At 41.5% G+C, this 27,453-nt stretch overlaps 2 protein-coding genes across 5 annotated transcripts in view; one reads left to right on the forward strand and one right to left on the reverse strand.

The window, feature by feature from the left end:
- RASSF4 (Ras association domain family member 4) overlaps positions 1 to 27,453 on the reverse strand; it is an 86,931-nt gene that overhangs the window by 24,003 nt on the left and 35,475 nt on the right. For 3 of the 4 annotated variants that reach the window (XM_043989175.1, XM_043989173.1, XM_043989174.1), the window contains 3 exons: positions 4,253 to 4,395; positions 2,696 to 2,784; positions 1,299 to 1,459 (listed from right to left, as the gene is read on the reverse strand). In XM_043989175.1, coding sequence (XP_043845110.1) covers positions 1,299 to 1,459; positions 2,696 to 2,784; positions 4,253 to 4,395 — 393 coding nt within the window. The remainder of the gene's footprint in view (positions 1 to 1,298; positions 1,460 to 2,695; positions 2,785 to 4,252; positions 4,396 to 27,453) is intronic. The other variant, XM_043989176.1, reaches the window with a different exon arrangement.
- DEPP1 (DEPP1 autophagy regulator) lies at positions 13,480 to 15,384 on the forward strand. Its single transcript, XM_043989177.1, has 2 exons — positions 13,480 to 13,675; positions 14,665 to 15,384. The coding sequence occupies exon 2, from the start codon at positions 14,667 to 14,669 to the stop codon at positions 15,354 to 15,356; it is 690 nt and encodes a 229-aa protein (XP_043845112.1). The 5' UTR covers positions 13,480 to 13,675; positions 14,665 to 14,666; the 3' UTR covers positions 15,357 to 15,384.

The raw sequence follows: 27,453 nt of genomic DNA on the forward strand, positions 1-27,453 counted from the left end.
CTAAGATCTGAGACAAGCAAACATCCTGAGTTTTAAAAAGAGAAAGAAGGTAGATTTGTCCGACTGGGCTGGACAATAGTGCAGTTAGGAGGAATTGGACCTGTTGAATGATAAAGTACAACGAGTTTTGCTAATGGATCATAGGGGGGACAGCTAGTCCAACCTGTGCCTAAACAAGAGTCCCTTTTCTACAATATTCCCAACAAGCAATTACCTATACTGAGAAGGGGAATGTCTAGACACCCTTGAGATATGTATCTATAGCACTGTGACGTGATTTTGTCATAGGACACCTCCATTTCAAATTTTTATCAATGACTTAGATGGAGTCATAAAAGGCATACTTGATAACTCTGAGCATTGCACAAAGCTGGCAGGGACAAACGGCTGACACAGCAGATGATGGAATCAGAGTTCAAAAGATCTCAATAGGAAAATGAAATATCATAGGAATAACTGAACAAGTGGGGTAGAAAAGTCAACTGCACTGGTACAAAAGGAAGGATATAGTTGGAATTTTTAGTACAGTGATGACTAAAATGACTAAATCATATTTTTAGTAGCATCAACAGAAGCATGATATCTACAATAAAGGGGATGCTAAACCCATGGTGCTCTGCCAAGGCCACAGTTTTGTGTTAAGTTCTGGGCACCATATTTCATGAGAAGAAGCTGGAACAGGTCTACAGGAAGGGTGACCAAGATGATGGGGAAGGTCTTTAGTATACTGGGAGCAAGAAGTGGGAGGTCTGGGGAGAAAGTTTGTAAAGAGGATTTATGGGACAACATGAACAAAAATGCACAATTGTGTCCACATGCACTAAAGAAAGGAATATCCAAACCAATGAGCTCATTGAAATATTAGAGTATGCACCAGATGAAAGAGGGATTAGACAGATCTTAAAAGCTGTAAAGGGGAAGTGTAGGAACAAGGTATCAAATTTGTGGGGAGGTTGATTTTGATCCAATATAAGGAAAACTTTTCTAACAATATGTTATCTACTAAGGTGTTGAATTACCCATATGAGAAGAACTATAGGAGTAGGGTCTGACTAACCACATGATAGGGTTGTGTAGAAAGGGGCTCATATAGCAGGCAGGGAATTAGACTAAAAATCCTTTCCAATCCTAAGATTCTATGCACAGTGTAAAAATCCAGACACCTTTTTTAATATCTGACTCACACCTATGAGTACAAATTATATAGTGACCTGACCATCTTTTCTTGGGTTCAGATGCTAATTCTGAACATAAATGGGCTAAATGCACCAAATGAAGTGCTGGTCCTGAGAGATTACCTTGTGGTTATAGAAATGCCCATTGATTGAGAATCTATGCCGCTTTATCTTCTGAGCTTCTCCCAGTGTGCGGCACTTTGATCTTCGCTGAATCATGCAACTTGCATCACTTTTTGTCCGCATGAGCTGTGGTGTCTCCTCTTCACCATTTACAGAATCTGCTAATGGTGGAGGGGAACAAAAATGTGAAGGTATTGGTGGAACAATGGATGACAACACACTTAATATGATGATAGTATAATTGTACTCATAAACAGAACAGCATTAAAAACTTGTATTTATGAAATTATTAAGTACTTTCCTGATTTTTATTAATAAAATTAAATTGAATAAAATTCTTGTGCAAGAGGCTAGGGTACTAGATTTGTTACTCCTCTGTTCAAGTAGGTAGGTCACGATACAGAGGTTAAGAGAAGTCATTTATATAATATTACAGAGATCAATTTCAGATTCCCCTATCCACCAGAGATTGTCAGATTTTTACTTAGAGTTTAGCCAGAAAATTATTGCTATTTACTGAGTCACGTTTAGTAGGTGCTGTGCAAGGGGGTACAAATCAAATAGAAGACACTATCTGGGGAGATCTTGTAGGTCAAAGAAGAGAAAATGAGACTCCAAGCAGCTTGATTACACTAAGACATGCACCATCTAGCCTGATGGCTTAGTTTAGACCTGTAAATTCTTCTGTTTGGCATTTAAAGCCCTTCATAATATGGCTCCAACCTGGCTTTCCAGACTTGTTACACATTCCATCTACTCTGTATATCTCTTGAGTGGACCTATTTATATCCATCCTGTCTCTTCCATTAGAACGTAAGCTGCTTGAGGACAAGGACTCTTTTTGCTTTCCTTGGTATCCCCAGAGCTTGGCAAAGTGCCTGCCTGGCACATAGTAAGCATATCTTAAATATTGATTGATTGATTGATTACTCTCCTTTACTTATTCTCTAGTCCAGCCAAATCCACTTACTTGAAATCCCTCACAAAATCCATCTTCAATCTTCATGCTTTTCCACAGGTGTCCTCCATACTTTGAACACACTTCTCTCCCACCTCCATCCTTTACCATCCTTAATTCCTTTCAAAGCTTAGCTCAAGGGCTACCTCCTACGTGAGGCCTTTCCTGGACTCACTTGCTAGTGTATCCTCCACCACTACCCTCATCTCTATTTTGTATATATCTTGTGTATCTACTTATACATGTATGTGCTGTTTCCAGCAATGGAACAGAAGCCCTTTGAGGGCAGGGCCTTTTTTTTTTCATTTTGTTATCACAGCCCCTCACATAGTACCTGGACACCCTTCTCTCTGTATTCTATAGGGCAATTCTACATAATATTTCCATTTCTCTGTCATTTTCTGGATTAGACTGTGCACATAGGAGGAGCCCCACTTACTTGAGTCAGTGCCATGGCTTTCTGAGGTCACCGTGGTATGAGGGTTTGACTCCTCGATGGTCTCTCTGGCACCCTGGTGAAGTCCCTTTCTGAAAAGACAATCACCAGGTTGATGCTGTTGTTAGAAATGGGCCTTTCATTTTCAAAGGGATCTTCTCATGCCAGGGACAAAGAAGGGGAGAAGAGGCAAAAGCCAAATGTTGGCATTTTATACCAGGAGGAAAGCAAAGACAAGAGACACATAGAGGATAACAGAAATAGCATCTATCTCCCTTCCTCCCTGCCTCCCTCCTTTCTTTCTTTCTCTTTCTGTCTTTTTTCTTTCTTTCTTTCTGTCTTTCTTCCCTTCCTTCCTTCCTCCCTTTCTTCCTTCCTCTCCCTCTCTTTTTTCATCATTCCTTCCTTCCTTCCTTCTTTTCTTTCTTCCAAGAGAAAGGAGGGAGAAAAGAGACTGAAACACAAGTCCTATAATTTAAGATTCAAATGGCCTACTTTAGATGAACAAAAACAAAAAAAAAGAATGTTCAGCTGGGTTAATTAATACAGCAGCTTGGCAAACAGTTCCAAAGATTCTCTGTTTTTCACATTCCTTCACCCTTATGGGACAGCTAGTTGGCACAATGGATAGAGTCCTGGGCCTGGGGTCAGGAAGATCTGAGTTCAAATCTATACTTAGGGGGGCCTGGCCCTGGATTCAGGAGGACCTGAGTTCAAATCAGACTTCAGACACTTGATACTTACCAGCTGTGTGACCCTGGGCAAGTCACTTAACCCTTATTGCCCCGCAAAAACAAATCTATACTTAGATACTTCCTAGCTATGTGATCCTGGGCAAGTTACGTGACCTCTATTTGCCTCAGTTTCCTCATCTGTAAAATAGGGCCAATAATAGCACTCACCTACTAGGATTGTTGTGAAGATCAAATGAGATAATGTTTGTAAAGTGTCTACTACATAAAAAGCACTATATTAACGTTAGCTATTATTACTTTGATTTCAGAAGGACAGAAGATCTCAGCCAGGGCATCATTTAAAGACTAGACTCATAGGTTTCTGAAACTGTGATTACAAATTCTTCAGCCTGGCAGTAAGGACACTGGTAGGTTGAGGAAAAGGCACCTTCAGAAAGGCCATGGCTGCCCCAAGCCAGGGAAATCCAATGGCTTTGAGGCCATGTCTCAGCCCCAAGAGAAAGAACATCTGCTTAATCATAAGCAATAATGGCTTGACTTTCCATAGTGCTTTGTTGGCAAAGCAATGGAAGGCAGTCTGTAGTCCAGACAAGGAGGCTTTCTTACTGCTCCTAACACACGACATTCTATTTCAGAGAGCTGGGCCTCTGCCCTCTCAGTCCCACATTGGTGGAATGTCCTCCCTTCTCACAATCACCTTTGAATCCCTGACTTTCTGGCTCTGGTCTATATGTGGCCTTTTCTCAGCCTTCTAGACCAGGAATTCTTCACCTGCACACCAGGGAACTTTTTTTTTTTTAAATTTGAAACTGTCTTAACTCAGTTGATTTCCTTTGTGCTCCCTCCACTCCCTTGGGCCACTCACTGGCTTATACTAGGCAGGTCTTTCTTCCATGGGGCTGTAGAGAGGTGGATTCTTTCATTATCATCCTGCATCTGGAGTCGAATGGGTCGCCTCAATCCCCAGGATATGTTGAGTAGCCCTTCGATGATCAGTTCTCCTTCTTCCTAAAGTGGGAGATAGGGGAACAAAATGTGGAGACATTCAAAGCCAGCTTCCCCCAGTTTAAAGATTGGTCTCGGGATCCACCCATCTCCACGTGCTGTACGACACTTGGTACGTGAGTGGACCTAGCAAAAGGAAACGTGAGCCGTGCACTTTCACATCTCATCCCACCCAGACTTGGCCAGAAAAAAGCAGTCCTAGGGAATGAATCTGATGAGTCAGAATTAATTCAGGAACACAGCCGTGGTATAGTCAGTCACGTACAGCCCCGGCCATGAGGAAATAGAAGTCTCAAGGTAGAAATGTTCCTTCACACAAGCCCAGGAACTTCCCTTTCCGATCTTATGAGTTCTCTAATGAGTTACTATTAATGGATTTTAAGCTGACTTCTATTTCCTATGTATAGTCAACTCAGTTATCTGCAAGTGAATTACCCTACCCTCAATCAGTCAGACTAAGAGCAAGGCCAAACAGTAAAGGGTGTCAGGATAAGACCGTAGAGAATGGGTGTAACTGCATCAGTATGTGTGCCTGATTCAGTCTCTAACCTACAATCCAAAGGCAAGTTACCCAAAGCATTCCTGGATTACCTAATGTTTTCAGATATTTATGCTTCTACCCTCCTTATGTATGAGGGTGAAGTATTCAATTTCAACATTTGCTAATTTTTATGAGGCCTAAGTATCACTTAAAAAATTGAGCACTAAAACAATGAGATGGGAACTAGTGAATTAACCAACAAACTCCCAAATCTACCTTATTGTCAATCTATAATTAATTTTTTTTCTTATAAAGATTTGTTTTAATTAATCCTCCCCCAGGAGGTCCACCTAACTAAGTCATCATTTCCTTCCCATTCTTCCCCCTCTCATCTTGCAAAAGCAAGAAAAACAAAAACACCATTACAAATATGTATAGTCAAACAAAAATTCTCATGGGCTATGTCAAAAAAAGTCTCAATCTGCACTTTGAGTTTATCCTCTTTATTAGGAGGTAAGGACAATATTTCATGTGATGAGATTTCCAAAATTTAACAGTTTTAAAGGTGAAACAAAAGATTTTTTAAAGTGATTTTTGTTCCCTTCACTCAGTCATCCACTACGTTCCTCCCCTCCTTGGACACAAACATCCACCCAAATAGCAAAAGGTGTCTCCTAATTATAATGAATCCTTTTTTTTTGGGGGGGGGACTGGATTTTTCTTCATTGACTAACTGGGTCTCTTAGAAATCTCCCTTATTAGGGCAACTGACTTTTCTTATCATTTGGTGTGAGTCAGGCTGGCTGGCCCTGGGCTGACTATTTCATCTATCCAAAAAAGACCAAATTTAGGAAATATTTTGGGCATTTCGTGGATGGACAATTACATTCTAAAGTTCCCAGAACATTGGTTATTCTGTTCGGTCTATCCCAGCCCTCCCTTCCTCCATTCACATTTTGTCCTATTTACTGGTTTCACTTTCTAGGAACTTTTTCAATATAGGAAATGACCAAATAGCAATTTTAGGAAACTACCGAATATTGATATTGTACTATTGTTGTAAGTAAGGGAGGTGATGTGGTATGGTGTCGTAGAAAGAACACTAGGTTTGGAAGCACAAGACTGGGGGTGGAAGCTCATGCTGTTTGCTGGCTATGGACTCACAGCTATACCCAAGTACTTTATTTCACCTTTCAGGTCTTCAGTTTCTTCAACTGTAAAAAAGTGGGGATTGAATGAAATCAAGGGTTCTTAACTTTTTTGTGTGTCCTGCCAGTCTGATGAAGACTATGAACCCTTCTGAGAATCATGTTTGGTACTTACATTTATAATTGAAGGAAATGCTAAATTTCAGTTAGAAGCCAGTGAAAATAAATACATAAATTTCCCCCCTCCAAATTCTATTCAAGGGTAGAAAGAAAGGATCACTTGAGTAGAGTTTTGTAGGGTGAACAAAAGGATTCTTAAAGGAGATTGGGAGTGCATTACAGAACTGGAGGACAGTTGGTGCAAAGGTGGAGAGATAGGAAAGGAAGCATCATCTGGGTAGCATTTGAGGTCATTCATAATCTGGACCCAAGCTACCATTGGATTTGAAGTGCGACGGGACATTGAGATCATCTGGTCTAACCCTCATCAGGCAGTTAAGTCCCAGAAGAGTCAATATCAAAGTTGGGATTTGGTCCCAGGTTTCCTGGCTCCAAATCAAGTGCCCCTTCCCAGGCTGCTCATCACTCAGTGCTCTGCTCAAAGAAGATAATTCACTAACTTCCATGCCAGGGAGTAGCCCTCCACCTTCCTTGATCCTTCAGGAAAGATGTGGGTCCTGCCTAACCACTGATCTTTTGACTTTGTCTCATTCTACTATACCTCCTCCTCAGCTCCTAGCATAGCCTTTTGCATGTAGTAGCTACTTCTTAAATGTTTATTGAATAAGTGAGCTGTTCACTTTTACCAGTCCTTCCTTTCTTACCTACATCTCCTTAAAATTGCTCTTTGATAATTTCCTATGTTGAGAAAATTCCTAGAAAGTAAAACCGGTAAAAAGACAAAATGTATATGGAGGAAGGGAGGGGGTGAGTTCCTTGAGGAAGGGGGCTGTCTCAATTTCTTCCCTTGTATTTATATTCCCAGTGCTTAGCACAGTACTTGGCATATAACTTTACTCAATACTTGCTCTATCTATCTATCATCTATCTATCTCTATATACCCATCTATCCATCAGTGCAGTGGACTATTTGGAGAATAAGTTGATTCCTTCTCACTACAGATTTTCAAGTAAAAGGTTGAAGTTATTTGTTGGGTATGGTGTAGAAGCATGTTTGTTTTTAGTTATTGTTTGGAATAAATGACTTGAAGTCCCTTCATCAAATAACTATCAGAAAGGGGCAGCTAGGAGGCGCAGTGGATAAAGCACCGGCCCTGTATTCAGGGGTACCTGAGTTCAAATCCGGCCTCAGACACTTGACACTTACTAGCTGTGTGACACTGGGCAAGTCACTTAACCCCCATTTCCCCCCCAAAAAAAATAACTATCAGAGTCCCATCCACCCTAAGAAGTAGCCCCAAATCCTTTTTTGACCTGGTAGAATATAAGGTTAATAAGAAGGGACCCTCTCACTTTGAGGTGTATAATCCCAGTGCCTAGCACATAATAGATGCTTAATAAATAATTATTGATTGATTTTATTTTCCTCAATTTCGATAAAAACAAACAAGCAAACAAAACCCTGATTGAGTCAATTGGGAAATAGTCCATCTTTTTTGGACACTTTGATATTTGGCTTAATTAACTAACTTTAGTGTTATGATTCATCCAATTCTCTAGACTGTGAATCAGAGAGATGAGGCTTAGCATAAACTTGTAGAAAGATGTCCTGTGTGAATTGATAGATGAGACAAAGCATAGGCTCACTCTCACAAGTTGCTGATGGGACCATTGCTCACTCCTGGATCTTGTTCCAGGTTAAGCAAAAATACTTAATAAATACCCTCCTTCTCATATGGAGACCTCTGGGAAAGTGGCTAGGCAAGCCCCAAGTGTAACCTATCAGCCTAAGTCTAGCTATTGTCTAACTGAATCAAGAAGCCCCTCTGTGAGAAAATGGGTAGTTGTCTCCTCTCGATGTGGATATAACAGTCAGTCATATTCCTTCTGATCTGTTTGTAGGACAAAGGTCTCAGATCCCCTCCTTCCCCTCAGGTTAACAAAATCACATGGTTCAAGGAGCCCTGGTCTCAATAAGGTCCATTCCTGAGTTATGCCCATACAAGGAAGAGGGGTGGGAATACTGTGCTAGTTTTTGCACATAGATTGTAACCCTTGAGTAATCAGACCATTGATCTAAAAGGTGAGGGTCAATTTGCGTTAGGGACTAGGGTATAAAACAGGCCCTGTGAGCCCCCTTTCTTGGCACCCACTAGCTGCACACTAGGGTGCCTCCTTCTCATGAGAACGAAATAAAGAGATAAAGAGCCTTTGCCACATCGCTGTTGAGTTCCTGAGAATTATTGAGAAGGGGATTTTTTTTCCCCTCACACCCTCTGTATAGCATTTCTGACAAATGGCCATGGTTTTCATCTTTGAAAACCTCTAGTGACAGGAAACTCACTACCTTACTGGAGGCACATCCTCATATTGTGCCCAGCTCTGCATCATTGTTATTTCTAGCTATTGGTCTTGGTTCTATCCTCCAGGAGAAGAGAAACAGCTCTTCAAAATCCAGAAGACTGCTATCATTCATCTCTTGTCCCACCCCACCCCCACTTTCAACCAGTCCTTAAACACCATGATCTTCCAGCTCCCTTATTATCCCAGTCACCTTCCTCTGGAGCAGCCAATGTCCTTCCTGATATGTGGGATCCAGAGCCAAATACAACAATGCAGATGTGTTCTGATCAAGGGCAACAATCTCACTCGTTTTAGAGATCCATTGCAAAGAGAAGCAGTGTAAAAGACAGTACGGAAAGACAATGAAAGACTGGGAGATAATTCAGAATTTCTGTTTCTCCATTCACAATTCCCCACTTGAACTTTAAAAAAAAAATAAACAACAAAAGTGTTTTCTGGCTGCTAGCATCCTGAACCTTGAACACAGGCCTAGTACTGAACATACTGGAAATACAAAGTCAATAGTAAGCCTGATGACAGATTAATGGGAAGCCTTGGACAAGGGACATGATGGAACAATACAGCATGGACCATAACTGAGATACTTCCTGAAAGTGACATTTGGCCAAAGGCTAAAGTCAGGTATTAATGTGTACTGTAGCTCAGGGTACCACATCCAAAAAAAGTTTGGATTTAAGAATAGAATCATTCACTTTGTTTTCTCCAAGAGTTGTAGTGTGGCCTAAAGCATGCTACTCAAGTGTGTCTATTCCTTGACCTAGGAAGGAGGAAATAACTTTGTGTACATGTATACCTTCTCCATTCTTCTAAAGCCAAGTGTTCATTCTCCAGGATTAAATAGGGGGCTGCATAGATATGTGTCTGTGATTCTCTCAAACACAGGGCCCCATTTCCCAGTTCCATGCCTTTGCACACAAGCTGTCTCCCATGTCTGGAATTTTCTCCCCTTCTAACCTTCTCCCTCTCATATTCTCTAACTTCATTTAAGACAGCTTAAGCACCATTTCCCATAGGAGGATTCTCCCAGGTCCCCTAGCTGCTAGTACCTAACCTTTTTTGTCTTTTTTAAGTGAGGCAATTGGGGTTAAGTGACTTGCCCAAAGTCACACAGCTAGTAAGGGTTAAGTGTCTGAGGCCGGATTTGAACTCAGGTACTCCTGACTCCAGGGCCGGTGCTCTATCCACTGAGCCACCTAGCTGCCCCTTAGTACCTAACCTTCTAAGCCTATCTGGTCTGTATTTTATAGACATTGATTTGTTTATATGATCCTTCCTTCATTAGACTATAGGATCTTGAGGACAGGGCCTATTTTTACTTTTTCTTTGTATCCCTAGCACTAACCACGGGGCTTTGTAAATAGTTAAGTGTTAAATAAATAAATCCCCTTGTGTATACAAATAACAAAAATGTTTTTGCTAAACCTATTACATACAGAGTACTGAGTCGTTTCTACATAGATATGCCTGTGTATAAACTTTATATATAACCTTTTATATATCTAAAATATATGCATATTGTCTGAGCTATAGGCTTGAATTTCCTAATGTCAATAGGATTATTTCCACGTGAATTTCTGCTGTTCTCTCAGACTCACTATGTTTTGCTGACTTCATCTGGCCTTCACAGTGGGCACCCCATTCAGTCACCTTAACATTTTATTATCAGAAGGGAGATGATGATCAAGACCTGCATACTACTAATCCCGTCTCTAGCCTCGCTGACAAGTGGCCACCCAGATCAAATCTGTTTCTCTTCCCATTGCCTTCCCCCATATCTAGTTACCAAGTTGTACCAAATCTTTCTTTGTGGCACCTCTAACATTTGTCTCCTCCTTTCCTATCCCAACGTTTCATACCGGTGTTATCACAAGAGCATCCTAACTGGCCTCGTAAACTCCATTTTCTTACCTTTCTCCTCCATACTATACACGCCACTATCTGGCTTTTTTAAAAATCTTCAAAGGTTTTCTAGGACTTTCATAATTGGTTCTGATCAGCTTTTCTGGATGATTTCCCATTATGACTTTACAAGAATGAGTCTCCTGGGACAGCTAGGTGGATAAAGCACCGGCCCTGGATTCAGGAGGACCTGAGTTCAAATTCGGCCTCAGACACTTGACACTTATTAGCTGTGTGACCCTGGGCAAGTCACTTAACCCTCATTGCCTTGCAAAAACAAAAACCAAAAACAAGGATGAGTTTCCTCCAGCCAAACTAGTCTAGTCAATGTCTTCTGATTATATTTCACATTCTCACCTCTCCTCTCTTTGTCACACAAAGCTTCCCAACAGATGAGCTCTACCTTTCCCAATCTCACCTATCCTTCAGGCTATCCCCTTTCTTAAAAGTCTCCTCAGACATACTGTATCCAAAGCTCTCTCACTCTGGAAATCCTACAAGGTTTGTTATCTGTACCATTTATTTGATTACGCCCTTCTTTATGATCCCTGTTCTACTGTTCTCCTGAACCATTATTTAAATCTTGGATTAGCACAGAACTTCTTGTCCCCCCAACTAGATTGTAGGGCCATGTACTCATAAAAAGGTGTAGCATAACACCTTGTACTACCTTATACACACCTGGCACTCAAATCCTTGTGGAGTTGGGTAGTGGACACAAATATGACAAAAACAACTATTAAGTACTTACCATATACCAAGTATTATGGTAAGTAATGCATAATTATTTTTAAAATTTAAGTCTTTTCTAAATAAAAGAAATAATAACAGACATAATAAATAATATGAAGAATTAGGAATAGCTTTTTGGATGGCCATGATCTGTGAAGCAGAAAAGGGACAAGACAGAAGTTGTTAAGGTTAGATGAGAACTCTGAGGTTTCTTCCAATTCTGAGATTACACAATTCCATATAATAGGGCAGAACAAAGAGAATGGGGTAAAAGTGGCAGAGAAAGAATTGGCTTTCCACTTGATGTAAGAACAAACTTTCTAACAATTATCTCTATCTAAAAGTGTAATGGGTTACCTCAGTTATCCATGGATGGAAGATTTCAAATAAGGGCAGGTGGATTAGGCATCCAGATGACACAGTGGAAAATGTATGCAAGACATGTTGTAGGGAAGACCTGAGTTCCAATCCTGTCTCAGACACTAGCTGTGTGACCCTGGGCAAGTCACTTGATTTCTGTTTGATTCAGTTTCCTCATGTTTAAAATAGAGATGTTATTGTGAGAATCAAATAAGATAACATGTGAACCTTAAAGTGCTATATATAAACGCTACCTATTATTTGTCAGAGTTATTGCCAAATTCCTGCTTGGCCTGGTACAGGCTGGAGAGTAGGTAGTACCATGGATAGAGCTCCAGGCCTGGAGTCAAGAAGACTTAAGTTCAAATCTGGCCTCAGACACCTATTAGCTGTGTGAGCCTAGGCAATTCACCTTGTGAGAAAATTATTAATAATGGGTTTTGGGGGAGACCCAGTAACCCTACTCCCACTCAGGAACTCTGGATGGTTTCTCAGAGCCAGCCCAGAGTCAGTAGACATGCAAAAGGAATGCAGATTGGCTTTTCTAACTTCCTAAAGGAAGTTTACCCACCTTGGTGACCCCTCAAGTTATATCAATCAATTAAATTGAATGATACTGGCTAATTGGCTTGAATCAATGTGCAGCAACCTGCCTCTACCTGAGAGACAATTAAAATCCTTGGGAAGAGGGGGGTCAGGTTCTCTCTTTGCTTTCTTGCTGCACCTGTACCTGATACTGACTTACCCTAACCTGGGGCTGGCTCTTCCCAGCCCCGGCCCCCACCCTGGTCCTCAGATTCTATTCTGGGGTCAAATGAATAATAAATGCTTGCTGCCAAAAACTGATACAATAGCCTCTAATTTATAAGTAGCAATATATTAGAAACTCCAGATAAAGTCCCCAATAACTTAGAACAGAGACAGGCTTCCCCCCCAATGTTTCAAATGACACAACTTAATCTCTGCCTCAATTTCCTCAGCTGTGAAATTAATCATCATACCTATCGCTCAGGGTTAGTGTAGAGATCAAATAAAATCATATTTATAGAGTACTCTCAGCACAGTGCCTATCACACAGTAGGTACTTAATACATGCTTGTTCCCTTCCCTCTGAAGTACCTTCTGACTCAGAAACTGCTCAATCTCTAATTTGTGAAATGCAGATTTTGAGGGAAAGAGCAACAAGTTCAGAAGGAGAAACTTGAGTTGAGAAAAAATCATCCAAACCATCTTTAAAAATAAGAAGTGATGGAGCAGCTAGGTGGTGCAGTGGATAGAGCACCAACCCTGGAGTCAGGAGTACCTGAGTTCAAATCCAGCCTCAGACACTTAACACTTACTAGCTGGGTGACCCTAGATAAGTCACTTAACCCCAATTGCCTCACTAAAAAAGAACAAAAAACAAACAAACAAAAAAACAAAAACAAAAAACCCATAAGAACTGATTCCAGGAAAGTGGTCTTTCCCAACCCAAACTGGAACTGCTGCCCTGTCCTGACATCCATGCGGGCATGCACCCTGCGGCTAGCTCCAAGGCCTGTGTCACCCAACCACCTGACAGGTGCAGGGTGAAGCGGGGCTTGGCTTGGAAACCTGCCCTAGAATAGTTTTGTTTCTGTGGGAAAGCAGTACATGGGAACAATGGAAATCAGTTTTTAGCCTACAGCGGAAAAGCTTTCCCGAGCCCTTTGCTCTATTAGGGCTGAGGCAGCCTGTGCACAAGCCATGTGCCAAGGGCCCACAGAGTACAGCCTTCTCTTGCCCCCCCCCCAACATTACTGTAAGATAAACAATGGCTGAATCATTGGGGAAATGAATCTGAAAGACAAACATTTACTGGGAGGTTAGTGAAAGGACCAAACCCAGCCCAGTTCCAGGCTGTTTTTCCTCTGAGAGCCTTCCTGAGGGTTGCTATTTTTAGACCACAGCTGACAGTTATCTATGACCAGGGGATGGTATAAGAGGCTGCTGGGCTGCCCAGATTGATCAGACAGCTTCTCGGCCAGCAGGCAGCAGGCAGCTCCCAGCCCTTGGCACTTGGACCCCATAGGGACCTTGGCCCTCTGCTCTCTGCTCTCTTGGTGCCTGGCCCAGCCCAGCCAGGGAAGAGGATTCCCTTTCGGTTCTTAGGAAACCATCGGTTCAGCAGAGCCTCACAGCCCAGTCTCTGCAACTGCAGGTGAGAGGATATGCTGTAACACCTCAGTTTGGGGGTGCAATCGTGGGCATGTTTTGTTTTCTTTTGAATAAATGTATTAAAAATTACTTTTAATGGTCTCAACAGAGCAGGTAGAGTAGCTAGGTAAGTTTCAATAGCAGGGTAATGACAGTGAAAGGCATTGAAAGACATGTGTTTGAAGTTTGTCTTCAATACTCTTGTGTTCTGATTATAGCATGGAGAGAACCTTGGCATCCAAAGCCTGGCTCAGGTCCTACAGAAAGTGGGAACAGCTATCTGCCTCTCTGGGCCTGCAAGCAGTCTAGCTTCACAAAAGGGAAAGAGGAAGCTAGTTCTATGTTTTTTATTCTAAATAGGCACGGGGTTGACTACAATAAGGATCATAGACTGAGAGCTAGATAGGGTCCTTAGAGGCCATAAAGTGACTTGTCCAGGTTCTCATAGCTAAGTGTCTGAGGCAGGACTCAAAAGTAGTTGAGGTATAGGAGAGAATTCTGGGCTCAGAGTCAGGAAGAGCTGAATCCAAATCCCAGCTCTGACACTAGCTAGTTGCATGGCAATGGTAAGTCACTTAATATATATGCCTCAGTTTCCTGATCTGTGAAACAGGGATAACAGTAGCACCTACCTCACAGCATTGCTGAGAGAATTAAAGGAGATAATATATGCAATGCAATGCATTTTGGTAATCAAAAAGTTATATGCAAATATATATGTATGTGTGTGTGTGTGTGTGTGTATGCTCTTATTATTATCTACTAAAAAAGACCATTCAGGTCTAGCTAGTGTAAGAAAGCTGTGCTAAATTCAGCATCCTCTTTGCTCACCTTTCATGTCTCCTAACAGAGAAGGTTGTTAGGGTCATTGGTTTGCAACTGAGACCTTTGAAATGGCAAATGATAATGAAAATTGTTTACAATTTTCCTCAGGGATACCTTATGGACTATTTTCACAACTAATAGGTTGATTTTCTTTCTTTTTATATCAAGGTATGAGGTCCAGGCTTCTGATTTCAGTGGCCCTCCTGCCAACCATAAGTGAGACCTCCGAGATGATGATGCTAGGAGGCACTCAGGCCAAAGATGAGCTGAAAAGTGATCTTCTCTCATCACAGAGCCTTGACGACTATGTGAAGTCCATTTGTCAACTAGCCCAGCCCACTTCTGTGCTTGATGGGGCACACCGCCTGCCCTGCAACAGGCCACGAAAACCATGCAGGCTCAGAGGAAAGACCTTCAATGATGTGGCTGCGGCTTCACACAGTGAGATGTCAAGCCCAAACTCATCCCTTCAGGACATCACTGCCTGCTTCAGTGGCCAGCAGCCTGCATTGACTCTGGGCAACAACATCGACCCCCTAGACTGGCTTTTTGGAGAATCCCAACCAAAGCGACAGAGCAGAAAGGATTCCCTGAGGAGGACTGGCTTATCCACTGACCCTTCATCTCTACATAAACAGAGTGAAATGGGAAAGTCCAGGGTCACCCGCCGAGTCAGAGCCTATGAAGCAAAGGTCCCGGGGAGTCCCCTGACAAAACTGTCCAGTGAGTGGAGCAAGGCTTGGGAGAGAATAACTCAGCCCTCCACTGTGAACACTGCCCTGGAGTATTCCAGCAGTCCCCACCAGGGTAGAAGACCCCGGTCTTTGAACTCATATCTCCCAATCATTTATGAACTGTGACCCCACAAATAAAGTCTTCTGTAAAATAGCTTTCTGTTGTGGTGTTTTCCTGCATCATCAGTTTCTTATCTTGAAGAGAAGGCAACATATCCTGTCTTTGCTTTCCTATTGTCTCCCAGTCCTAATGCATGTTAATGGGAGAATTTTTCCATTAAGAGCTACATGCTTTTGTTTTCATCAAGCACTTGAAGTAGGTAGGATAGACTTTCTAATTGGATAAATGACAACAGTAACAATACATCTTAAGTGTTGCAACCATACTACAAATAATTCTTGTGTCTAATAAATGGGGAAACTGAGGCTTAAAACTTGAGACTCAAAACAGAACAGCCAGGTGACACCATCTTAGGTTGTGTTAATGGACCCATGCCAGATGAGGAGTTCAAGAGGGAAGGGACAGTGTCTCTTGGACTGGTCAAACCACATCTCTTTGGCTTTATCCAAAGATCCAAATAAAATGTGGGGCCTTATAGAAGTTGTATGATCATACAGATTAACATAGTTATGGTACCAACAAAAAGTCTTGACGATAATATTAATAAATCTAGGAGGTAAAAAGAGAAATGTAGTCCAGGTATAGCTGAAGGCAAAATAATAGACATTCCCAATGGATTTAAATGCTGTGAACTATTTTTTAAAAAATTCCAAAACATTACTGAGGAGCTCTAAAAATAAATCAAATTAGAGCATACACTTGGCAATTAGTCAATTGGTAAGCATTTAGTTAGCACTTACTATGTGAGAAGTACTCTGTCAGGCACTGGAGAGAGAAATACAGAAGTGAGATAGGAGTTAACATTCTACTAAGATGATACAAGCTCACATATAAAGATATATCTTTATATGTGTATGTATGTATGTATGTATGTATATATATATATATATACACACATGTATAGATATGTATACAGAGAGCTGCCTAGAATGGAGGGGTCAAACATGCAACCCAGGCCCCCAACACTGCTGAGTTCTGTCTGTTTTTTTTTTTTTTTTGGCTGGGCAATGGGGGTTAAGTGACTTGCCCAGGGTCACACAGCTAGCAAGTGTCAAATGTCTGAGGCCAGATTTGAACTCAGGTACTCCTGAATCCAAGGCCGGTGCTTTATCCACCGCGCCATCTAGCTGCCCCTGTGAGTGCTGTCTGAACCAGATTAAAATGTAATTGGGAAATATATGTATACATATATACACACATAAATAGGCATATACATACATATATACATGTGTATATACCTACACATATACATATATGATACAAACAAAAGCACAATGATTACCGGGGGTGGGTCAGGCAATAACAGCTGAGGGAATCAGGGAAGGCCTCATAAAGGAGATGGTACTTGAGCTAAGCCTTGAAGGGAGTTGGGCATAGACCACAAATCTGATAACTCCCCAACATTTCATAGTTACTGAATTCTATTCCTATACTCTGACCCAGTGATTAGTATTCCTAACGTTGCCAGGTTGGCCTCTTGGAAATAACTGTTCTGTTCTCGCTTCCGAAGCACGTATACTAAAATTGGAACAATACAGAATAACTGTTCTAATGGTCACCAATAATAGGTGAATCCGTCGTTATATCGAGCACCAGAAGATTTTCCCTCTCTGGTTATTAGGTTCCCTAATTATGGGAGGGAATTCCCCTGAGAAGAGACTTGTGAGAACTAAGGGAACAATGGGAACCTTTGGGAACCAGGGTTCATGTCTTATTTCCACTGATCTCTCTCTCCCAGGAGAAGAAATGTGGTTTTAGTGGATCAAGAACTGGACTCAAAATCAGGAAGACCCAGGTTCAAGTCTCAGTCCTGACACATGCTTGCTGTGAGACCTTGGGAAAGAGACTTGGTCTTAAAGAATTGCCCTGAGGGGGCAGCTAGGTGGCACAGCGGATAGAGCACCGGTCCTGGAGTCAGGAATACCTGAGTTCAAATCCAGCCTCAGACACTTAACACTTACTAGCTGTGTGACCCTGGGCAAGTCACTTAACCCCAATTGCCTCACAAAAACCAAAAACCAAAAACCAAAAAACAAGAATTGCCCTGAGCCCTGAGAGATTATCATCTATAGAGAACATGCCAACCTGCCCTGGTAGGGGCAATTCATTCTTCATTCACAAAGTTCCTGATACTAATGAAATCATAGCTCTAGCCTTTATCCCCTGGCCTAGAGCTGAGCACACTGCATTAGACACCTGTTGCAGGCATGAGTGAATACTGAGATCAGGTTTGAAAGTAAAGCATCTTTTCAATAATTGCTTTTACTGACACCTTGTTCAATGTCCTGGAACTTGCATTCAAAGGAATCTCATTGAGACTTGGGGAAAGGATATGAAAGGGAATGAGGAAAAAGAAAGTTCCTTCCTCTTATTCTAGCCTACCCAACATCAGTCTATATCCTCTCCATAGATGGAATATTATGCAGAAGTATGTAAACCAAGGAAAGGAAGGGACTTCAGGGGTCATGTAGTGTCTTATCCCTCCCTCAAGCAAGAATTCCCTTCAACAATAAATACTGCCCATCACAGGTTCTCTGTCCTCTATTTAAACACAACTAGTGCGGGGCAGCTAGGTGGTGCAGTGGATAGAGCACCGGCCCTGGATTCAAGCATACCTGAGTTCAAATCTGGCCTCAGACACTTAACACTTACTAGCTGTGTGACCCTGGGTAAGTCACTTAACCCCAATTGCCCTGCAAAAAAAATAAATAAATAGATAAATAAAATAAACACAACTAGTGAGATAACCCATCCCATTTTTAAGACAGTTCTACTTGTTAGAAAGTCTTTTCTTAAGGATAGAAATAGGGGCTGAACCCATGATTTTACTGGTATAGGAAGCTCCTGGATGAACACATCTCCTGTCTACCAAGGCAGGTTGGCACATGCTCTGCAACTTATAGTCTCAGAGAGCTGCCTAGAATAGAAGGGTCAAACATGCACCCCAGGACCCCAACACTGCTGAGTGCAGGCCAAACCAGATTAAGATATAATTGGGAAATATTTAGCAAAATAAATAAAAATGCAAGAAAACAGAGATAATGCTAATTTGTCATTTTCTAAGTCAATATGCTGGCTCCCATTTATATTTGAGATGACTGACCTAGACCACTGAGAGGTTAATGGACCATATATAAGCAGTATGTATTAGTCAGTCAATAAATAATTATTAAGAATCTACTATTTGGGGGGCAGCTAGGTGGTACAGTGGATAGAGCACCAGCTCTGAATTCAGGAGGACCTGAGGTCAAATCTGACCTCAGACACTTGATACTTACTAGCTGTGTGACCCTGGGCAAGTCACTTAACCCCAATTGCCCCCCACACACACACACACACAATCTACTATGTGAGGCAGCTAGGTGGCACAGTGGATAAAACACCAGCTCTGGATTCAGGAGGACCTGAGTTCAAATCTGACCTCAGACACTTGACACTTACTAGCTGTGTGACCCTGGGCAAGTCACTTAACCCCAATTGCCCTGCAAACAAACAAACAAAAAAGAATCTACTATGTCCCAAGTAACATGCTAAATGCTGGGAATTCAAAAAGGAAAATGATAGCTCCCATCCTTGCTCTAAAGGAGCTCACAGTCAGAGGTAGGACCCAAATCCAAGGCTTCCTGGACCATACTTCCTCTCATGTTCCTCAATAATTTATTATAGTAATATTCCTTTTCTTATCCTAAATGGAAATATGTCTTCCAGCAAATCTCTATCCATTGGCCCCAAATCTGTCCTCTGGAGCCACAAAGAATGAATCTGACCCAACTTCCACATAACAATCATGCAGATGTATACAGACAACCATCCTATGCCCCTTAGGCCTGTCCCACTCTGCCAGCTCCCCCTTCCCCCATAACTGTGAGTTCTTCAAACAACTTTCATGTAACATGGTTCAGAGTTCCCTTATCCATCTGGCTGTCCTCCTTTGAGAACGTTGCAGCTTGCCCATGACCATATAAAATGGAGCACCGAGAACTGGACACAATAATCCAAATGTGGTCTGACCACAGCAGAGTAGAGTGGGGTTATGCTCCCCATTCCCTCCCTCCCCCAACTCTACTTCCCTTAATTACCGTTGTCTTTTTAGCAGCCATGTCACATTATTGAATCATACTAAGTCTACAATCTTCCATAATTCCCCCCCCCCTTTTTTTAACTAGGTCAAGGCTAGCTACTGAGCATGAAAATTAGCATCGTTGTTAATGTGCTGTGACGATTAACCAATGAAATGGAATCATCATGTGGCCTGATAGTGGAGTGAGGCATTAGACTCAGCTCCCGGGGCATATGCTGACCTCTGAGACGTCTGCTCTCTGCTCTCTGCCTTTGCTCGGAGAAGCTGAACAATGGCTGTGTCTTCCCCACCCCCACCCCTCACCCACAAGAAGAAAGGGGAGAAATATGATCTCTAACCTTCCTTCCTGACCTAAATTTCAATTAGTCATTGATTTGATGTTCATGAATTGCTCTCTGTTGCCTGAGGAATGGGGTTAAAGAAATACTGTGGTGCATAGGTCACATACCAAAGGTGTGTATATGATCATGTTCTTTTGGAATCTTCAATACAGAGAGAACCTCCCTACAATGGCTATCTAGAATTCATCCAGCATCTATATGAGGGGTTCTTAACTGGGGGGGTCTAATGACCCGCCCCACAAAAATGTCCATGGATAGGGGGTCCATGAACTTGCATGGGACAAAAATTATGTTTATTTTCACTAATTCTTGGTTTCCTTTGTAAGTCTACACATTCAATTTTATTCATCTAAAATGTCAAAGGGATCCTTGGTACTATGCCAGTAGCAGACAGGACACCATGGATGCTAAGCATCTCATCCTCTTCCTGCATGTTTTTTGTCTTCTGCTAGGTCCCTTTATTTCCAAAGCAGTTTCCTCCATGTAGTCTGGAGATGAGTATTTGGAACAACGACACTATTTAAAATGTTCTTAAGTTCCTATCGATCAGTGTTCTGTGCAGGTGACCAAAGCTGGCAGTTTGATACATAATGGCCGGCTTCCACCATGGTTCACGGGTTGGATTCTTCTGGCTATTGTGAGGTCTGCATTTGTTAAATTTAGACTTTTTTTCCCCACTGTTGGTTTAGTAAAGAAGGCAAGCTTTCGATGTATCATTGTAGCCAACATGCCATGCCTTGTGGCTACACTATCATTATTAATAATTATAGCATCTTTTATATTATTATTATTATTATTAATTGTTACTGTTGCTGTTCGCATAAGAACAGGGAAAAGGAGAGGAAGTAGCTCATGTACTGAAGTCAATATGTGTGTTGCTCTCATCCAGCACAGTGACAGAGTAGGTCTGAGGCCAGCAGGTGGCAGGCTAAGGAAGCAGAAGGCCCTTCTCAGGCTAGACCACTGCTTGGTCTCTTACCTTCCTTGTGGTTATTGCTATGTCTGGGGACAGGGGAGCCACTGAGCAATCTGGCTGCCTGTCAGGGCTCATATCCCCTTAATTCTAGGAGTTGGCAAGGGACAGATGCTTAAAATCCATTAACTAGGGAAAGCATGAGGACTCGTTTTGTGGGCCTATTGATTTTTCGAAGAAAAATGAAAGACAGAAAGTGGTATTAACAAGCAAAGGGCTTTTGTCCTTGTCATCTCTAACAACCCCTTTCCAGCCTGTGATGGGTTATTTTCAAATTTCAGACAAGGAATCGGTCTTCACATCACACCCCGACTTAGTGATAAAACTAACCCTCAGAAAAGGAAATGAGAAATTGCCAAGCAGAGGATTGTCACCTGGGCTCTATAAAATTCATTTAAAAAAAGAACATATATACACACACACATATACCTATATACACACATATATACATATGTGTATGTTTGTGTGTACTATATACACACACATATATGTGTATAGACATATATATATATATACACATATATATGCCTTTCAATATAATTGGTTTCCTTTATAGTCCCACAGATAATATTTTATTTATTTAAAAACATTATTAGTAAATGGTAATGTTTTATATAATTGCACATAATATAGCCTATGTCTGATTGCTTACCACCTGGGGTGGGGTAGGGGAGGGAGAGAAGAAGGGATAGATTTTGGAACTAAAAACTTTAAATAAAAATATTATTTAAAAAACATGGGGGCAGCTAGGTGGCATAGTGGATAAAGCACTGGCCCTGGATTCAAGAGGACCTGAGTTCAAATCCGACCTCAGACACTTGACATTTACTAGCTGTGTGACCCTGAGCAAGTCACTTAACCCTCATTGCCCTGCAAAATAATTAAAAAAACCAACAACATTATTAATAGAAGGCCAAAGGCTTCATCAGAATACCAAAAGAGTTGAGATAAAGATTAAGAGCCATTTAACTATGTTATAATAATGGGTAGCATTTATATAGAACTTTAAGATTTGCAAAGGGCTTTACACATCTTTGCCCATTCAGTGCCCACAACCCCATGAGGTCAGTACTATTATCTTCATTTTATAGATGAGAAAAGTGAGGCTAAGAAAGGTTACATGATTGACCCAGGATCACACGGTTAGGCTTTGTCTTTGGTAGGATTTTAATGTGGTCCTCCCAACTCCAGAGTCCAGTGCTCAGTTTCCTTTCATTCCCTTTCAACTCCCCACTCCTAAATAAATTAGTTAATGAAGTTTTTGCTATAGTCTTTCAGTGATAAGTAAATAAATTAATAATTGATAGTAAATATACATTAAGAGGGTAGCTAGGTGGCTCAGTACATAGAGTAATGGGCCTGGAGTATGGAGACTCCTCTTCCTGAATTCAAATCTGGCTTCTGACATTTAGAAGCAGTAAGGCAAGTCACTTCACCCTGTTTGCCTGTTTTCTCATCTGTAAAATGAGCTGGAGAAGGAAACGGCAAACCACTCCAGTATCTTTGCCAAAAACTCCAAATGGCCTCACAAAGGAGTCAGACACGACTGAAATGACTGAACAACAATTTTATTTTGGGGGGCGGGGCAGGGCAATGAGAGGTAAGTGACTTGCCCAGGGTCACACAGCTAGTAAGTGTCAAGTGTCTGAGGCCAAATTTGAACTTAGGTCCTCCTGAATCCAGGGCTGGTGCTTTATCCACTAAGCTACCTAGCTGCCCCAACAAATAAATTAAGAGAGGGAACACGGATAGACAGTCTTAGAGTCAAGAAGACATTTGTCCAAATTAACGGATTAGCTGTGTGACCCAAGGCAAATGGCTTAACCTCTCAGTGCCCAGGGGAACTTTGTGAGACTAAATTGCACATAAATTGCTGGGTTACTGATATGCAACAGTAGGAGAAGGTTCCACTCAGGGAGTAGCCTATGCTGATGAAATAATAGATTTAAATAATGGATTTAAAAAAAAAGGACAAGTAAAAAGAGCTGAAGCATCAGTTTATGGAGAACTGCCCCTCCAGTGCCCCTCCCCCCCCCATTTCCCAATCCAGGAAGTCTCCCTATCTCTCTACTATAGATCTGGGCCAAGGGTGTACTCATAAAGGCTGACTGTCTCTCCAAACTATGTGTGGTGGGGTACTCACAATACACTTTTAAACTCTACTCTGCGTTATACCATTTTCTCCATCACTTTCTTAAATCTAGACAATCACCAAAACAATAAATCAAGTGCTCATTTGCAGTGTTTGCTGATTTCCAAGGTGTAAATGCTCACACTCCAAACTGAAAAATCCCTCTTGTAATTTGGTAGTAGCTGTATCCAGTACTTTTGGGGCAAGTAAATCCCTCATCTTCTGTGAGTTTGAGCTTGCTATAAAATGAGAGGGTTGGTGCGGGGTACTTTCCAGTTCTCACAGTCTTTGTTTTGATTGTGTGACACAAAACCAGATACCGGCTGTTTTCCCAGAGAAGGCAACACAAGATCAGAAAAGAAATTGGGAGAATAGGGGAAAGAGAGGGAGAGACTGGGGTGGGGGAGGAGGGAGAGGGAAAGAGGAGGAGAGAGACAGACAGAGAGACAGAGACAGAGACAGAGAGAGAGAGAAGGAAAGACAGAGAGACAGAGACAGAGAAAGACAGAGACAGACAGAGACAGAGAATGAAACAGAGAGATAGAGGAGGGAGGAGAGGAAGAGGGAGAGGGAGAAACAGAGTTAGAGTTATTTTGGGGGTAGATTCAGGGAGATGGAGAGCTAATGCTGTATAGGAAACAGCCTCGAGGCCTTGTCAGGCCTCATAACAATACAGCCATGAAATCAAGTCACCTCAGAAAAGCTCAGCCCCCAACTCACCCCCTGGTATATAAAGGGATTCTGTGGTTCACAACTCACATTCCTCAGGGGACAGCATTTACTGCCACTCATTTCTGAATTTATTATTATTCAGACAGTGAGCCTAGACACATATTTTAAAGGGAGTGAGGAAAGAGAACATTTTATGTTTGAGGAAGGTTAGGAAGGATCCTGTAAATGTTCTCAAAGAACTAAGTATATGGGGAGAAGGCACTGATAGATAGGAAACCAGGCTACAGCTACTTGGCCCTGAGAAGAAGGCTGGGTGGGAAGGTTCACCAAGGAATGTTGCTCTTGAGGGCTTCAGTATACAAATAAATTTGATGTTCCTCAATTAGATTATTTTGTTGTTCAGTCATTTAAGTCATGTCCAATTCTTTGGGACCCTGTTTGGGGGGATTTCTTGGCAAAAATACTGGAGTGGTGGGCAGCTAGATGGCACAGTGCATAAAGCACCAGCACTGGATTTAGGAGGACCTGAGTTCAAATCCGACCTCAGACACTTGACACTTACTAGCTGTGTGACCCTGGGCAAATCAATTAACCCTCATTGCCCTGCCAAAAAAAAAAAGAAAAGAAAAAAGAAAAAGAAAAAATACTGGAGTGGTTTGCTATTTCCTTTCCCAGCTCATTTTACAGATGAGGAAACTGAGGCAAGCAGGGTAAAGTGACTTGCCCAGGGTCACACAGCTAGTAAGTGTCTGAGGCCAGATTTGAACTCAGGAATAAGAGTCTTCCTGACTCCATGCCTGGAATTCTATGCACTGCACCACTCAGCCCTAATTAGATTGTACCACTTAATTAAGTTGTTAAGTGCACATATGGGGTCCCTCCCAGCTTTAGGGTTTTGATCTTGTGATGTGTTGGGTATTATGGATACAGTAGAAAAACTAAGCTGTTTACTTTCAAGGAGTTTACATTCCCCCATCCCACCTTGCCCAGAATACTCACTCTCTCGCCCAGATCACCTTGCCACCCAGGCAGGTGCTCCTTAATGGATAGGTTGAAGGGCAGTGGCCAGTGACTAAGAGCCCTGCTTCCTTCCCTGCTTTCATTTTGGGTGGCACAGAGTGAATCACCCAGGACAAGCAGGCACGAATGGGTTGTGAGGTGCCTCCGATCTTTTTATATATCTACCCCCACCCCTGAATCATTGCCTCTTCTGACCTTTCTTGTTTCTGTCGAGGACTTCATCCACTAGACTTTAAAGCAGTCAGGTGTTGCCCCTAATTCCTCACTTTCACTCACCTCACACATTCAGGCAGTTGCTAAGTCTTGTGTCTGATTCCACAACGTCCCCAACATCCCTTGTATCTTCTCTCCTTCTCCCCACTTAGAGTCACCACCCTAGTTCAATGTCATCACTTTTCACCTTCCCCAGCACTTAGCGCAGTGCCTGAACATGCTAGGCACTTAATAAATGTTTATTGACTGACTGACTACTTTCTTTGACATTTAAAGGCCTTCATAACCCTTCATAATACCACATTATACAAACTTATTACACATTACTCCTCTTCCTGCACACTTCATTCTGGTCAAACTAGACTTCTGGCTGTCTTTCATATTAATACAAAATCACAATGAAACTATCCAACCATCAATGGAAAATACAGGCAGAAGCCCTATTCATTCTGCAAGCAAAACCAAACAGAAAAAAAGGAATGCCTTTATATTAAAAACTTTTGGACTCATTGAAATCAGAAATACATCACATTTGCTTGTTTTTTTGCCTCATATAGGGACTATCTACCCACAAAGAAACATAACTTTTGCTGAAAAGCTGCTGTTTGCTGTACCATATGTTGTACTAGTATCTTTCCATAAAGATATCTTTACCTATTCACCCACTTAACTAGCTGTTTAGATCAAATTAACTAAATAACTGATTACAAGATATGCTTTGCAAGTTTGCACTATACTCTAGCCATCCCTAGGGATTTTTTTTGTGAGGCAGTTGGGGTTAAGTGACTTGCCCAGGGTCACATAGCTAGTAAGTATCAAGTGTCTGAGGCCGGATTTGAATTCAGGTCCTCCTGACTCCAGAGCCAGTGCTCTATCCACTGTGCCACCTAGCTGCCCCATCCTTAGGGATTTTTTGAAAATGATGACTACTCAATAACATTGCTCTCAAACTAAAAAAAAAATTTAAGATCTGCATGGTCAAAGCTATGGTTTTCCCAGTAGTAATGTATGACTGAGAGTTGGACTATCAGAAAAGGTAAGTGCTGCAGAATTGATGCTTTCGAATTGTGGTGCTGGGCAAGACTTTTGTGAGTCCCTTGGTCAGTAAGCAGGTCAAATCAGTCAATACTTGAAGAAATACTTTAAATACTTAAAGAAATCAATTCAGGCTATTCACTGGAAGGTCAAATACCAAAGCTGAAGCTTAAATACTTTGGTCAAATAACGAGAATATGGGACTCATTGGAAAAGAACCTGATGTTGGGAAAGATTGAAAGCAACTACAAAACTCAGACAAGGTGTCATCTGGACTCTATTTGAATACTTCCAGTGATGGTCAAATCATTATCTTATGAGACAGCCTATTTTATTATTTTTTGTAGGTCTAATGATTAGGAACTACAGATCTCTGGATAGATATCAAGGTGCCCATCAATTTGGATAGGGTAAAAAAAATCATCTTTATTTTTGCTCATTTCAAACAGATATGTAACATTTATTTCTATCATAAATGTAATAAACAAACCATGAATCTGAGAAGGGATTCATAGGCTTCGCCAGACTATCAAAGGGGTCCATGAGACAAAAAAAGTGAAGACCCCCCCTTATCTAGACCTTATGCCCTAGTCTAAGCATTCCTGTTCTAGACTGCAAGCTTGCTGAGGGCTGCAACCATATTTTGTTAATCACCATAATGTCTAGCATTTAACACACCATTTTGCAGATAGTAGGTGCCCAATATTTTTTTTTAATTCTAACAATTGGGGCAGCTAGGTGGCGCAGTGGATAGAGCACCGGCCCTGGAGTCAGGAGGACCTGAGTTCCAATCTGGCCTCAGACACTTAACACTTACTAGCTGTGTGACCCTGGGCAAGTCACTTAACCCCAATTGCCTCAAGAAAAAAAAAATTCTAACACTTGCCCTTAGGCCCCACATTTTGAGGAGGTTGGAGAACAGTAATTGTTGTTGGAATAGGGTGGCTATTGGAATGACTCAGGATAGCAATCAGCAGGGTAGAAGCAGTGGGTAAGATCAGCTGGTTCTAAGAGAAAGATATGAGTCACTGTGGCTCCTTCCCCCTCCCCCCACCCCTTCCTTTCCAACATCCTCCCCAAGCTGCAGGTTTCCTTCTTGGGATCTCTCTTCCCCTCAAAGGATATTCTTTCCAAGATAATTTTAACTACTCTTAAAGCTTTGCAAACCAGTGTTGTAACTCTGGTGGCATGCTCTTGGGGGTATCCTTCTAACTTTTGATGGCTCAGTATTCTTACAGAGAAAATGAGAGAGTAAGACTAGATAGGGGTTCTTAACCTATTTTATTTCATTTACCCCATTAGCAGTCTAGTGAGGCCTCTGGATCCCTTCTCAGAATCATGTTTTTAAATGCACAAAATAAAACATATAAGATTACAAAGGAAACCAATTATAGTAAAATAGAGTTATAAAAAATACATATGTATGTATACATATATAAACACACTTATATGCATATATTTGTGCATATGCACACATTTATGTATACATATATATACATACATATACATACACACATATTTGCAGACCCCAGTTTAAAAACCACAGGTGTAAATATTTTCTAAGGTTTATTACAGCTTTATTATGCTATGAGCCCATCAGATTTTTTTCTAAAAAATTTATAATAGTGGTGACATT

The sequence above is a fragment of the Dromiciops gliroides genome, chromosome 2 (genome assembly GCF_019393635.1).
Source record: "Dromiciops gliroides isolate mDroGli1 chromosome 2, mDroGli1.pri, whole genome shotgun sequence".
NCBI lineage: Eukaryota > Metazoa > Chordata > Mammalia > Microbiotheria > Microbiotheriidae > Dromiciops > Dromiciops gliroides.

Bases quoted from the DNA above. Each gene is read 5' to 3' on its own strand.
- DEPP1 (XM_043989177.1), top strand. From the start codon at position 14,667: ATGAGGTCCAGGCTTCTGATTTCAGTGGCCCTCCTGCCAACCATAAGT.